At 45.5% G+C, this 13,094-nt stretch overlaps 2 protein-coding genes across 2 annotated transcripts in view; one reads left to right on the forward strand and one right to left on the reverse strand.

Annotated features, from left to right (window-relative positions):
* Positions 1-133: 133 nt before the first annotated feature.
* LOC120765829 (uncharacterized) lies at positions 134-4,832 on the reverse strand. The gene is made up of 4 exons (XM_040091022.1): positions 4,452-4,832; positions 4,210-4,377; positions 3,832-3,945; positions 134-3,514 (listed from the first exon to the last, which is right to left on the reverse strand). The coding sequence occupies exons 1-4, from the start codon at positions 4,830-4,832 to the stop codon at positions 3,113-3,115; spliced, it is 1,065 nt and encodes a 354-aa protein (XP_039946956.1). The 3' UTR covers positions 134-3,112.
* Positions 4,362-13,094, forward strand: part of CPLX1 (complexin 1) — a 105,660-nt gene continuing 96,927 nt past the window's right edge. The window contains exons 1-2 of the mRNA XM_040091075.2: positions 4,362-4,578; positions 5,384-5,486. Of these exons, the coding sequence (XP_039947009.1) occupies positions 5,456-5,486 (31 nt within the window). The 5' untranslated portion in view covers positions 4,362-4,578; positions 5,384-5,455. The remainder of the gene's footprint in view (positions 4,579-5,383; positions 5,487-13,094) is intronic.

The raw sequence follows: 13,094 nt of genomic DNA on the forward strand, positions 1-13,094 counted from the left end.
AAAAAAAAAAAAAAAAAAAAAAAAAAAAAAAAAAAAAAAAAAAAAAAAAAAAAAAAAAAAAAAAAAAAATTATATATATATATATATATATATATATATATATATAAAAATCTATATCTAATTTGCATTCTTGTGTTCACATGTCATTGCAACAAAACAATCAATACATGTTTGTTTCAGTTTTTCTGAGCTAAAATTTGGTCCTCTGATAGCTGAAGCAAATGCTTAACTAGAAAGTTTGTCTTCAAGAAATCTCAAGGGACCAGAGCTTCAGTGCTTTCATAAATGGCTGAAAAATCCTTTTATAGCTTTGGCTTAATGGAAACACACCTCTTAAAAAGAATATAATTTATATTTTTTCTATTTGGTTGGAAAATAAAGATCTTAGTTAAAGCCTGTTGTAAGTTTAATGGAACAACAAGAAACAAAGCAATACTTCTGAAGAGGCAAAAAATGCTTGAATTCTGAAATGTTTTGACAGTCAGAATTGACAGTTGAAGAGAAAATAAAACATACTGTAGATTTGTGTTCAGTGAATTAAGCCACTGAAGGGATTGCAATTGATGTACACAAACTACCTTTTGTAAGTACCTGACCCCTCTGTCTCAGTAGCTGTGTTGATAAAAAGCTAATAATCTTGCTTCTGTGTAGGTCTTGCTGGCAGTCCACTGAACAGTGCAGCAGTTACAATAGTGAGAGCTCATAATAAGGTAGGGGTGGAAAAAGAAAGAGAAAAAGAAACAAAGCACATTCATTTTGGGCAGCCGTTTAAGTATTTTCTATAACATTTACACTTTGTTTGTGAGCTTTCTTAGTATCATTTTCACATGGCATTGATTTCAGTTTAGTAGTCAAACACCATATGGAATTGAGTAATCAAACACTGCGCTTTAAGAAGTTGAAGTGAAACATCCTGACTAATTTATTTTTTTTCTTCTTCTGAAAACAGACCTTTCTTTCTTTTTGGAGATCCAAATATACATTTTTCTATGGAAAATGTCACCAAACCCCATTATTGGCTTATTCCACTTCTTACATGGATATCAATAAACACAGATTCCCAGCTGGCAGCCAAGGAAGGAATTTGAGCTCCCTGCAGAAAACTCCACGGAGGAGACCTTTGCTCAGTTTTTCGCTCTTCATATGCACCAAACAAGGTCACACAGTGTATTCCTTGGTTCTGCAAGGAAGAACAAGCCTATTCTCACAACCGGGAGCAGGCATAAGTCAGCTACACAGTGCAAACCAGACTAAGAACTGACTTTGGTATTTGGGGAAGTTTTGGAGGTACCAGGGCATGGGCGGCTGCTCTCTGTCCATGGTGCTGGGACAGATCCCTCTCACAGACAGATACCAGTCTCTATCCCTCAGTCTGGTGAGAAAACACTGCTATTTCCGAGATTTGTGACTGTCCAGCAAATGTTATGAAATTGCATTACTGCCAGATTCATACTCATAAATGATTATGAACCTAGTATATTGTTATATACCATCAGAAAGGAGATGCATGTGGCACTGCTCATATCAGTACCACGGCTGCAGGAGCTGTCATTTCTCTTGTTGCAGACATTACATATGGCAGATAAATCACCTAACAGATCCCCAGGAGTCCATCATTCCAGCTGTGTTTCTCAGCAAATAGAGTAAAGGCTCTGCCTCCAACATAAAGGCCTTCTCCAGAAGCCTTTCTGAGACTATGAATAGACACAGATCTATAGACTACGTCATCTCTTTCAACTGTGTCCTTCCCTGTCCCTGTGCCTGACCCTCATGTGGTGAGGAGTGTACTGGTGGGAACTTTCCTGATTGAATAGTCAGGGTATCACCTGGACAGGAGGAACCCAAATCAGGCTCACAAGCAATTGGTTTTTCATCTGGAAAGTACATCCTGTAGGAGTTATTTGGAAGCTGGTGCTTGAGACAGGGTAGAGGTGCTGGACTAGAAGTGTCACAGTGGAGTTTGTGATTTGATAATGATGTGCCTTGTTCTCCTGAAGAGGAGGCAACTGTAAGGTAGTTGGCACTAAGAGCAATGTTTCACTGTCTCATGTGTCATGATTTTCTGTGTCAGGTGTGTAATCTGGAAAAAGTGGATGCAATTTGGAAGCAGAACTACGGATACATGACCCTTGGAGAGTCAGCTAACTCTGGAAACAGATCATCAGCTCTAAACAGGCCAAGAAGAAGCTCAAGGATCTCTCAGAGACTTCTGGATGTCCCTATTGTTTTGTCTAGCTTCTGAAGTCCCTGTGGATGATATCACTCTTCTCTGCACCAAAGGGAGGACATTTGCTATTACACAGCTTGTAAGGAGCCTATGAACAGGAACAAAAACATTTCTCAGCAACCCCGCTTGGCTATGCTGACCCTTGGCTGCTACGGGAGTTCCTTGGTGTAGCATGGTCCAGGATTCCCAAAATAGGAAGAAGAAAGCTGATTTTAGGCAGTTGGGTGTTCTAACTATTACTCACCCTTTTCTGATCTTTTTGTTTGAGAGTATTTGAATTTTTCCTTCCCAGATGCCAGGATATAAGAGCAAGGTGTTCATATGGAGGTTTAGTAGTGTGGGGTAGGGCACTGTCCTTCTCTCTAAGGGCAATCATATGATGAAAAAGGAATCTGAGGTGTGGTATGACAGACCCAAGCTTAAACCCTGCTCAAAATCATACAGGCACTTAGGGAGGTAACATAGATCTGAAAATAATGTGTTAATAGCACAGAAACCCAGGCACACAGCTTCAGCAGGCTCCTAGGTTCATTTCCTGAGCACAGCAATCTATGCTGACACATTCCTATGTTATGTATGAAAAAGCATCAAAAAATTCTGCATCATGAATGGTAATTTCTGGGAGTACGTTAAGGTTTAAAACAAGAGGGTTTTACACCCCTGTTGGTATTATTTTTCCTTTCTGAAATTTGTTAGTAAAAGTGCAGCACACGCTTACCCAGGTGAGTTTCTTGGACTAACACTAGTGTCGTCTGCAAAAGTGGTTTTCTGGGAGTCTGTAGGATAGAACTGAACAGTTCAGGAGAAGGGACCTAAAAAGACAATCTAGTCCAATTGTCTGATCATTTCAGGATGACAGAAATTTAAAACATGCTATAAAGGTCATTATCCAAATGCCTTTGAAACACTGACAGGCACGGGGCACGGAGGCAGACCCAGGTGGTAGACACTGCTCCGAGTATAGAAACACACATCTGCATCTGCAGCTAGCATCTGAAAACTCTGCAGACTGCGGAGCCCCGATGGTCGGCATCGCTGCTCCGGGAGGGACTGACTTTCCTGCCATGCCTGCTGGATCTGCATGCCTTTCCGCGCGGTGCCAGGTGCGGCCCCGGCGTCCTTCCCGACCTTCAGACGACGTCGCCCACGGGCCGTGCCAGCCTTCCCCAGGAGGCGTCGCCGCTCCCCATCCCCGGGCTCACAGCACTGCCGGCAGCATTGCACCCTAGCCCCCTCCTTCCTTTTAGATCCATATAGGTTACTTTGGAGGTTGCTGTCCCACCTCCCCTGTTGGCGACAAAAGGGCGGATCAGCACCAGAACTCGCGTCCTCCCCAGCCAGCCTCAATCCGGCTGTCGGCACCCCTAAAGGTGGGCGCCGGTGCTCTGAAGTATATTGCCCTGCTTTGCCACGTAGCGCTCGCACCGCGCACAGCTCCTTCCTTCTCCCCTTCAGATGCCGTCCGGAATCCGGGCTGGACAACGGATCGCTGCACTCACGTCCTTCAGCGGCAATCGCAAGGAGACGACTTTCCTCTTTTCCCCCATCCCGCTCCCCCGCAACCCCCGCCCTCGCCCCTCCACCTGGATAGCCAGAGCACAAACCGAGCAGCCGGCGATTCTTCTCCGGTCACAGTCAATTCGAGGCGAAGAAAGAGGGAGGAGAGGAGTCTGCTCCCTCCCTGTCTTCTTCCTTGCCTCTCCAACTCGTTCCAGGACCTAGGGAATAAGAGATCTCCGGAAAGGACTCAGAACAGAGGATGCAGAACGCTCTCCCACGCCCTCCCCCTTTTGCAGGAAGCCGTGGCTGCAGATTTCCCCCGGTACACACACTGACTCCCGAGGAGACGCAAGGAAGCAATTGCAAAATGCAACAGCGGGCTGACAGCCACCCTTCCTTTCCCCCACGGCAAAGCACAAGGACACCTGGTCGCTGGAGACAGCCGGGGATGGGTTGGGGGACACGCATGCAGATACACGCACCCTCCGCGGAGCTTGGGGAGCGCCGGGCAGGCGAGCACCGAGACCGAGGGGCGAGGGCGGTGCAGGAAAGGGGCGGGGGAGCCGGAGGCAGGGGGAGGGAGAGAGTACGGCGCCCGCAACGAGGGGAGGAGGAAGGAGGGACCGTGTCGGTGGGATGGTCCGGAAATGCTGTGATAAAAAGAGGGGCGCGGGGGAAAAGTAGGGATAAGATTTGGACTCATTCCTTCTTCGCCACTCCGCACCCGCAACTTCCCGCAACCCCCGGGCACACGGGCGCCGGCCGCAGCCCGTGGGAGAGGAGAGGAGCCGCAGCAGCCGGCACCTGCCCCAGCCCGGCCCGTCGCAGCACAGCGCCTGTCGCCGAGCGAGGTATCGGCGCCGGGGCGGGCGGGCCGTGCCGAGCCGGGAAGGGCAGAGAGGAGAGGCGGGGTGCGGGCACACAGAGACGGGGACAGCTCTCGTCCCTCCAGGTGCTGGCACGGCTGTGACCGGGTGCCGAAGCCGGGCGGGGGGTGGGATGCAGCAGCCGAAGCGGCGGAGCTGCTGTGCTGCAGTTGGGGCCGGCCGGTCTCAACCTTGAGCCGTCCCGGCTCACCCTGAGGAGGTGCAGCCCTCGTTGACATTGCGCTGGGGGCTTTCCGAGGGGTTCTGGCGGAGGACCTTCCATCCCGCCACCCGGACTGTATCCGCGTCCTGATCGCCCAGCATCCCCCGCTTGTTCTGGGCACTTGCAGGGCGCGTCACCTTCAAATGCCCCCTCGGCGGTCCCGGGCGGAGCTGCCGCCTGGAGCAAACCCCCTGAAAACCGAGAGGGCGAGGGCAGGCGGGGAAACGAGAAAGTTCAAAGGTTTAACCCCCTCCTGCTCGTCTGCAGGAGACGAGCCGTGAAAGGGCACCGCATTGCTCCTCCGCACTTGCTCCCGGGCAGTTGCCCAGTCCAGGGGAGCCGCCGTGTACCCCCGACTCCTCCCACCCGCTGACCGCTCGCCAGCATGCAGCTCTGCTCCTCGGGTGCCTTGCCGTGCAAAGCCGGGTCTGAGGGATGGAGGGCTGGAAACTTGTCTGCACTCAGGCATAGGGAAGAAGGCTGTGGGGAGAGAGCTGAGGAAGATCAAGCATTAGCCTTTTCTTCTCCTAGAGACACTGTTCCTCTTTTGATTGTGTCTCCTTGCAGGCTGCCTTCCAAGGATTCCCGGTCTCTGTGCATGTGAGGTGTGAAGGTGGGCAGGACCCCAAACAATAAATCATGGATTTTGTTATGAAACAAGCTTTAGGAGGTAAGTGTGATTGGCACACAAGGGGCCTTGAATCCCTCCTACACCTGCGCTTTGCACCCGGAAAGAGAGGGGATAGTCTACTAGGGTCTGCACCTGGGATAGCTTATTGAGGACTTGGAAGAGCTTGCCTGTCATCGATTCATCATTCCAGAGTGGAGTGTTTGAAGAGTCTGAGCAGGAGAGGGCAGCAACAAGCAGACACCAAAGCCCCATGTCAGAGAAGAGACCTCCCACACAAGGTGTACTGGCCCTGGGTCATGCCTAATTGGCAGCCTACCAACTGGATGCATATCCTGCTGTGCAGTGTGCAGGTCTTGATTTCCTTCATGCCATGCCACTGAGGCAGGTATTATAAAGGAGAAAGACTAGTTTAGGCAGTGTAAGCCCAAAGAAAGAGTGACATTTAGTTTGTGTGTGTAAGCCTTCCTTCATCTTTGCCCCAAAGATTGGCAAAACCCTAAAAAAAAACGGCCATGCAGAAATTTTTGTCGCTGATATTTTGAGAGTTATTTTTAGTAAGAACACTGCCACAATAAGGATGGAAATAATAATAAAGGATTCCTACACATTTACCTGGATTTGAGGCCAATTTTGTATGTGTTTTTGTGTGTGTAGAATTGTTTTAACCTGATGGTGTGAAGTAGAAAAAGTAGGGATGTGTGTAGGAGAAATTGAAAACACTGAACAAATGTTCAGGAATGAGGTTTCTTCTTTCTGCCACAGTTACTTTCTAGGCTGCTTGACCTGGACATGCAGTGTAAGCAATGGTCTAAGCATCACTGAGGTGATGCTGGGTCTGTTGGGAACTCAAATATTGGTCTCAGAGGAAGTTGATCATGCCCTTTTTTACTCCTATTTCATGTGTGCATTATTCATTCTTTTTTCTTTGAAGAAACTGTAGAATCATGGGGCTGTGTACATGTTTAATATGTGGTGATATTGATGTAGTACACAACTTCAGCATTTACTGCAGGACTCTATCCCATGGCACGGAAACAATGTTTTCATCTCTGAAAGTGGTGGGTGTTTTTCACCAGAGGAGCAAAACAGTCAGGGTTAAGAACAGAGCAATCAACCCAAGTTTCAGCTGAGTATTTTGAATAGGAAGATCAAATAGGAGAAGAAAGGGACAAATTCGGTTGCATGAAATAGTGAGGTATGAGGACATCTATGTGAGAAGGTAATGGTTTGTGTGGTAGCAGTGCTGTGTTTCATTTCACTCTTCAGTGCCTGTTTTGACGAAGAATTAGTGTTAAGATGTGCAGGCTTTGCACTGTTGGCTGTAATGCAAGGTTGCTTGCACAGAAATGAACTAATGTCCCTGCAAACTGGAGACACAGCCACTACAGCTGGAGATCCATGTAAAGGGAAATAACTGCTTAGAGACTGCAGTTAAAGGCGGGGGGAGGAGGGCTGCAGCAAAGGAATGACATCTACGATGCCTGCTTTTTTCTGCAGCTTGGTGACTTAACATGGGGTGAAAGCAGTGTCTGCCTGGGCTTAACAACATTCACCCTGGGCAGACATTCATTCTAACATGATGTTGCATGCTAAGGTCAGGATTTGTATGATAACAGGACTTTCTGAGAAGGTAAATTCAAAAAGCATCTTTTTGTGAAGTCTGAGCTCTTGATGTCTATCAAGATGCTGCCCAGTGCAGCAGCTCTTCTGCCAGATGACTTAATGTGTCTGGAACTTACCCACTTACTCAATAAAGGAGAAGTCTCTGCAGAGTGGTAAAATCCAGGAAATGCTAATTCATTAAGTGGAATCCTATTTTTAAATTACAAATAGTTTCAACAAGATAAAACAAAATCTCCAAGTGCAAATAAAATTTGGGAAATAAAGGTGGTTTTGGGCACTGGTTTCTCCCTGGAGTTAAAGCCCGAGCTGATGCAAATCATCCAAGCTGGCCAGACTAGCACAGCAAACCAAGGAATAAAGGTTATAGTTTGCTTCCTTAGTTTTGGGGCCAGAATCCTTTTTGTTTGCCAGTTCTGATCTCCAAAGAGATTTTTCTTAAGGGTTGGACTCAGTGATCCTTCTGGGTCCCCTCCAACACAGAATAATCTGTGAATTGTATCCACAAGGATGGTCAAACTGAGCAAAGCACCAAACCTCTAGGTCTCTCTGATAGGCTTGCTTTGGGTAGGGTACGTGGTCTGATCTACTAGTGACCATTTTCATTATCCTCATTTTCTGGGAGGTCTTTGGCTGAATTTCATGGCTCTTTGATTTTTGTTTAATATGGCTTTTCCCAGGACACCTCCAAATTAATTTTTCTGTTTGACAGGATTTTTTGAATGGTGCAAGTATTCTTATCCCATTCTCATAATCTCTTATTGCACTCCTAGAAGAAAGAAAAAGATACTGCAATTCTGTCATTACGGTCCCCTAAAATGTATAAAGAATCAGACCTGCTATAGATTCTGCTTGCAGAGCACCTACAGCTAAGGTAGCTTAACGCTTCAACGATCTCAGATGGTGAAAATTCACAAAGGCCGAGGGCTGGTTGGGTGTCCTTGACAGAGCATAATGGGTGTGTAATTTTCATAATGGGCGTGTCATTTTCTCTTCCCAGGATACAGCCCCAAAATGAAGCTTAGGCCAGAGCTTATGATAGCTAAGAGCCTGAATTTGCAAACTGTTTGCAAGTGGTTTCTTTTGACTTTTCCCTACTGGACAGTACTATGCAGGTCTCTGAAGCATGTGAGGAGCTTGGAACCAGGTTTTGTCATAGAGTGTGATCAAATAAGGTGCTGATAGAAAAGCATTGTTCTCCTACCTCCTCACTCACTTTATTGAGGAAGACGAGGTCTCACTCTGCTAATTAGCAGTACCACTAACCTTAGCAGAATGCTTCTGTGTGAGTTTTGCCATTGCTTTTGAAGCAAACTTTGAAGGCTAATGCCTTGTCTCTAATGGCACAGAATGATCAGATTTGCTTTTTCTTGGAGTTTTGCCCATAGAGGAAGAAGGCAATGAGGTGTTTTGAAAGGTAGGTGAGCTAAGTTAGCAACCAAGGAAAGGCAGTTATGTGGCATCAAATTGCTTTGTTTGGAAGTTAGTGTGACAAGGGTATTTAGGTTTTGTGAAATCAGTTAAACAGATTATTATATTGCTAAAGTAGAATGTATCCTTTCCCTGTCTTGTTGTTAAAGAGAGTGTGCAGAAGTCTGCTGTTTCTGTGCAGTAGAAGATCATCCTCTGCTGTCCTGCCAGCACTGGGATTTTGCTGCTGTGTTGGCAGCAGAGTTTCTGCCTGGAGGTTGACCAGCTTGAAATGTGTCTTTTTAAATCCCTGGCCTCTTTGTGGCAAAGTCCTTGACCCTTTCATTAGCAGTGGGAACTGTGGTCCAGGAAAAACAGTACAAAATAGGTTATTCGGCTGATTTCCTTCTGTAGGGTGGTTTTTGTTTTTGTTTTTTTCCCCCCAACCTTTCAACACCCTATATGGAAGTCAGACTATTTATTCTCTGACAGTGACAGAAGCCATGGAGAAGTCATGATGCTTATTAGCTGTGTAAAACAAGCAGAAAGTAGCAAGAGGACACCTAAAGTCTTAAAATTGCTTCTTCTCCCACAGGAGTAACAGCAAGGGAATATTTTGCACCTCTGACCTTGCAACATCACATGCATTCACATGTGTGTAGCTAGGGTGATTTGCTGACTGTGCAAAACTGTGATAGTTTTTTAAATGAAGACAATTGGAGTAATTTCATGACTGTATTTTACATTAGAAATGCTATTTTCCAAGCCAGGTCAGAGCTGGGCTGTTGTTATCATGACCAATGTGTATGATTTCTCAGGAGGGAGCAGGAACTGGAGGATCTGGAATTGATCTTTAAGGAGTTTAGCTGTAATGCTTTTCACTGTGCATTGCTTATTTCTTCCTAAGTTTGTGTGAAAGCAAATCATGCATGAACACCTGACTCCCATGTTGTACTTCGCTCTATCACTTCCTCTGTCACTGCTGGCTTGGACAAATAGGGAAACTGGTTTGAAATAGAAGACAATGATCTTCATAAAGCTCTTTTGGGTGCCATTCTGTTACTGGGTGATTTGAGGTCCAGTGTCTGAGACATTTTCTTACTAAAAAAGAAACCTATGGAAAGCGAGGAGCATTTACTGGAATGTTGGATCATGATGTCTTTGAAGGGAGAGAGATTTCTTACTGCAGAAAGCAACATTCTGCAGACCAGAATGTTGTGAAATCATGGTATACAGAACACACAATAGCTCTAAATATGATGCTGCACAGAGCCCTTTTAATGTACTACTTTTATTGCCACGAATGGGAGAAATGGCAAGAACTGGATGGTAAAAGGTTGGGATATCTGCCTTAAATATTGACTTTTTTTGGCAGCCTGTGGATAAATTATGCAAATCATTTCACATGTAACAGTGCATATGAACGGTATTGTCTAAATTTCTTCTTCATGCTTCCAGCAGCCCTTGAATTCATAGTGCAGTGCAACTCCACTAGGAGAAAGGGTACTTCTGAGTTTCTGGATAGATATTCACTATGATAGATAATACAGGCATGATTTGCTGATTTACTGACAGCAGTTTAGATTGGAGACTGCTGCTTCACATCTGCTTCTTCTTTCAAGAATCAGCGGACACTCGTTTTAGTTCAGAAAGATTCTTAAAACACTCCAGGCACAAGACGAATGTGACTAGATTACCATCTGGAACATGCCAGCAGGGGAGCACTGCCTACTTCATGTCCCTTACCAGCAACTTTGGTTCAGCTGGGTATATCACAAAACACAGTCCAAGGGGAGTCCCCTTGTTCTTAAAGGCAGACAGGGATCCCAACCCTCATGAAGATAATGGGGTTTAAATCACTGTGTGACTTAAGCTCTGAAAGAGCAGCTCCTGTGCTAAGCTTACATTAGGGAAGATGTGAGGGTGTGTGAATGCCAGATAAGCCTGAATGAAAACCACACTAGTGTTCAACATTGTAGTAGTGACCTTCTGTACATTCTACTGCTGCATGTGCTTCACTTTAGTAGCTTATGAAGTGAGGATTATGTCCTTAATTTTTCCTGCAGAAGTTAGCAAGATTGAGTGCAGTCACAGGCAATACAGACCTGTTCAGGGTGGAACACAAAGGGGTTTCTGGTTTCTCCTTCTCCAACTCACTCTCTTGTTTCTCACATTTTTCAGTTCTCTGCTGAGCCTCTGTGCTGCTCTGGGATCAGCTAAGCGGTGCTCCACTGCTTATGTTAATGCATGAAGTTCTGGAGCAGGACAGAAACTGTAATGCAAAACTGCAAGTCGTAGTGCCAACAAATACTGCTGGTATCGACTTCTGGGGTCTCTTTTGTCTGTGATCCTTGAAACCTTTAACACATGAGGTCTTTCATTTTGCAGTCAGGTGCATCCAAATCACAAAGACTGGAGAATCTGGCAAGAGACATGAGATCTCAAACCCACTGTAGCACGTGATAGGTGTTGGATGGGGGCCACTTAGTTTCATTCTCGGGTAACTTCCACCTGTGTTGTGTGTAGTTCTGGCCCCCACAAATTAAACATGTTTTTAAGGGCGTTGAATGCATCCAGAGGAGAGCAGTAAAGCTCATGAAAGGGCTGGAAGGAATGTCTTCTAAGGAGTGGCTAAAGACCTGTTGTTTCTGTTTTGGAGAGAAGGAGGCAGAAGGGTCACCTCATTGCTCTGTACAGCTTTTTGAAGAGACAACGTGGAGAAGGAGGTGCTGATCCCTTCTTCCTGGCATCCGGTGGCAGGAGGTAGGAACTTGGGGTAGGTGGTATATCTGTTGCAGACATTTTTCACAAGGAATGGTATTAAAAGCATTATTTTTTTCTAATGTGTACTGCTAGCAAAGAGATTTTCTTCAAGAAATTTGATTACGTTGCAAGATGTCTTCCAAGGAAGCAAATGATTGCTGTTGAGATGATACCAGTGAAACAATGACAGTGATACTCAGCTGATTTATTCCATCCATGATCCAAACCAGGAGATGAAAAACTGACCAGGTCCTTTTTTCCTGTGCCTTTCTTTAGAAGACTTCCTTTTATATTTGCTTGCCTCCGTTTGGCCTGTTGCTGTTAGAATCACACAAAGGTCTCCCTTGTGTCTGCTGGGATCTTACTGCAAGCAGGCACTGCAAGCAGTGTGCTTATTGAAGTATCCTTGGAGGAAATGTGCAACCTTCAGCTGATTGTAGAGGTAGGTCACAAATAAGATTTGTGCTGCAGGCCATCTGCTTGCCAAAAGCCTGCTTGGAGTGGAGTGACATGGATAAGCAGGCAGTTTTCTCTCCCAGAGGGGGAGAAATAATGAAATTTCACATATATTAAGTAGTTTGTCTGGAACTGATTCATGGCAGAAAAAAGATTCTTCTCCTTGGGTTTTTCTGTCCACTTTGAAGAAAATTCTGCATACTTTTGATTTCAATATCTGTTGCTGTATACCTGAATCTTTCTGACTTTTTTTTTTAATCTTTTATAATCAAAGCAAAGTAGTGTTTTTTTTTGCCAGCTGCATGGTTTAGGCACAAATAGGATTTGTCAGCGCTGAAATTTTATCCTGTGTTGTATAGGAAATGCTATCTGCAGCAGTGGATTTGGAGCTGGGCAGGAATCTAATAGATGATATATTACAGCTATTGAGATCTTCCTGGTGAAATGGGATGCTCTAAATATAAGCTACTGACTTGCCTTTTTGTTGGCTCTTAAGGAGAAGGAAGTTCAGGATGCCGTTCAACTGCTAGCTGTGGGGACCTTCTCGCTTGTTCATGTGCTGGCAAAAGTACAGACATTAGAGAAGCCTGAGGTATACAAAGGCTGGTGTCCATGGGACGGCTTTCTTCTCTGACTGGAAGGGTAGGGTTTGAATTCATAAAGCTGTGAAATCAAATCTAGGAAGGCTACCTGGGTTTAGAAGTCTTGCTGAGTTAAGTCGAGACTGTATGGTCTGTATTTGTCAGCAATGCAGTAAGTATGGGGCTCCAAATACTCTAAGTAACCTCTGCAAATGTCCTCCACTAAGGCATCCTGCCCTTAAAGAAATGGGAATGTCTCTTTCATCCTGGGACACCTCCCAAAGGCAACAAAAATCCACCCTAGAGACAAGATTGGTATCATGGGAAATTCCATGTGGCAGTTGCATGAAGATGAGAAAGTCCTCCTGCAGTGTTTGTAGTCTTCCAAATTGCTAAAGAGGCCTGGAATAGGAATGGCAATAAGCAGGGAAGGCTGGCAGAAGGAAAGGGACAGATCTCTATCTAGTGTGTTGCCGTTGGCTTGTTTCATGTCAGAGGGCTACATGCAAAAGGCATGTTCTTCTGTTTGAAGGCCAAGGTCTCTGCTCTGAACTTTATGTGATAGTGTTCAGACAAGAGAGGGACTAGACAATGATGCTGATACTCAGACACAAATACTGATTCTAGTCTTACCTAGTGTGAGAATTCATAGTTTTTCATAGGCCATTGGAGAGAGGATATGGTTCATGAAGTGGTAACTGAGATGTTGGTTCCTCAAAGCTGCAACATTTCTATGCCCATGTCCAACAACTGTAAAGACCCTCAGCAGCATGCTGGGGGCTGTTCCAAATTCTCTGTCTCTCTTTTAGTGGTGAGG

The sequence above is a fragment of the Hirundo rustica genome, chromosome Z (genome assembly GCF_015227805.2).
Source record: "Hirundo rustica isolate bHirRus1 chromosome Z, bHirRus1.pri.v3, whole genome shotgun sequence".
NCBI lineage: Eukaryota > Metazoa > Chordata > Aves > Passeriformes > Hirundinidae > Hirundo > Hirundo rustica.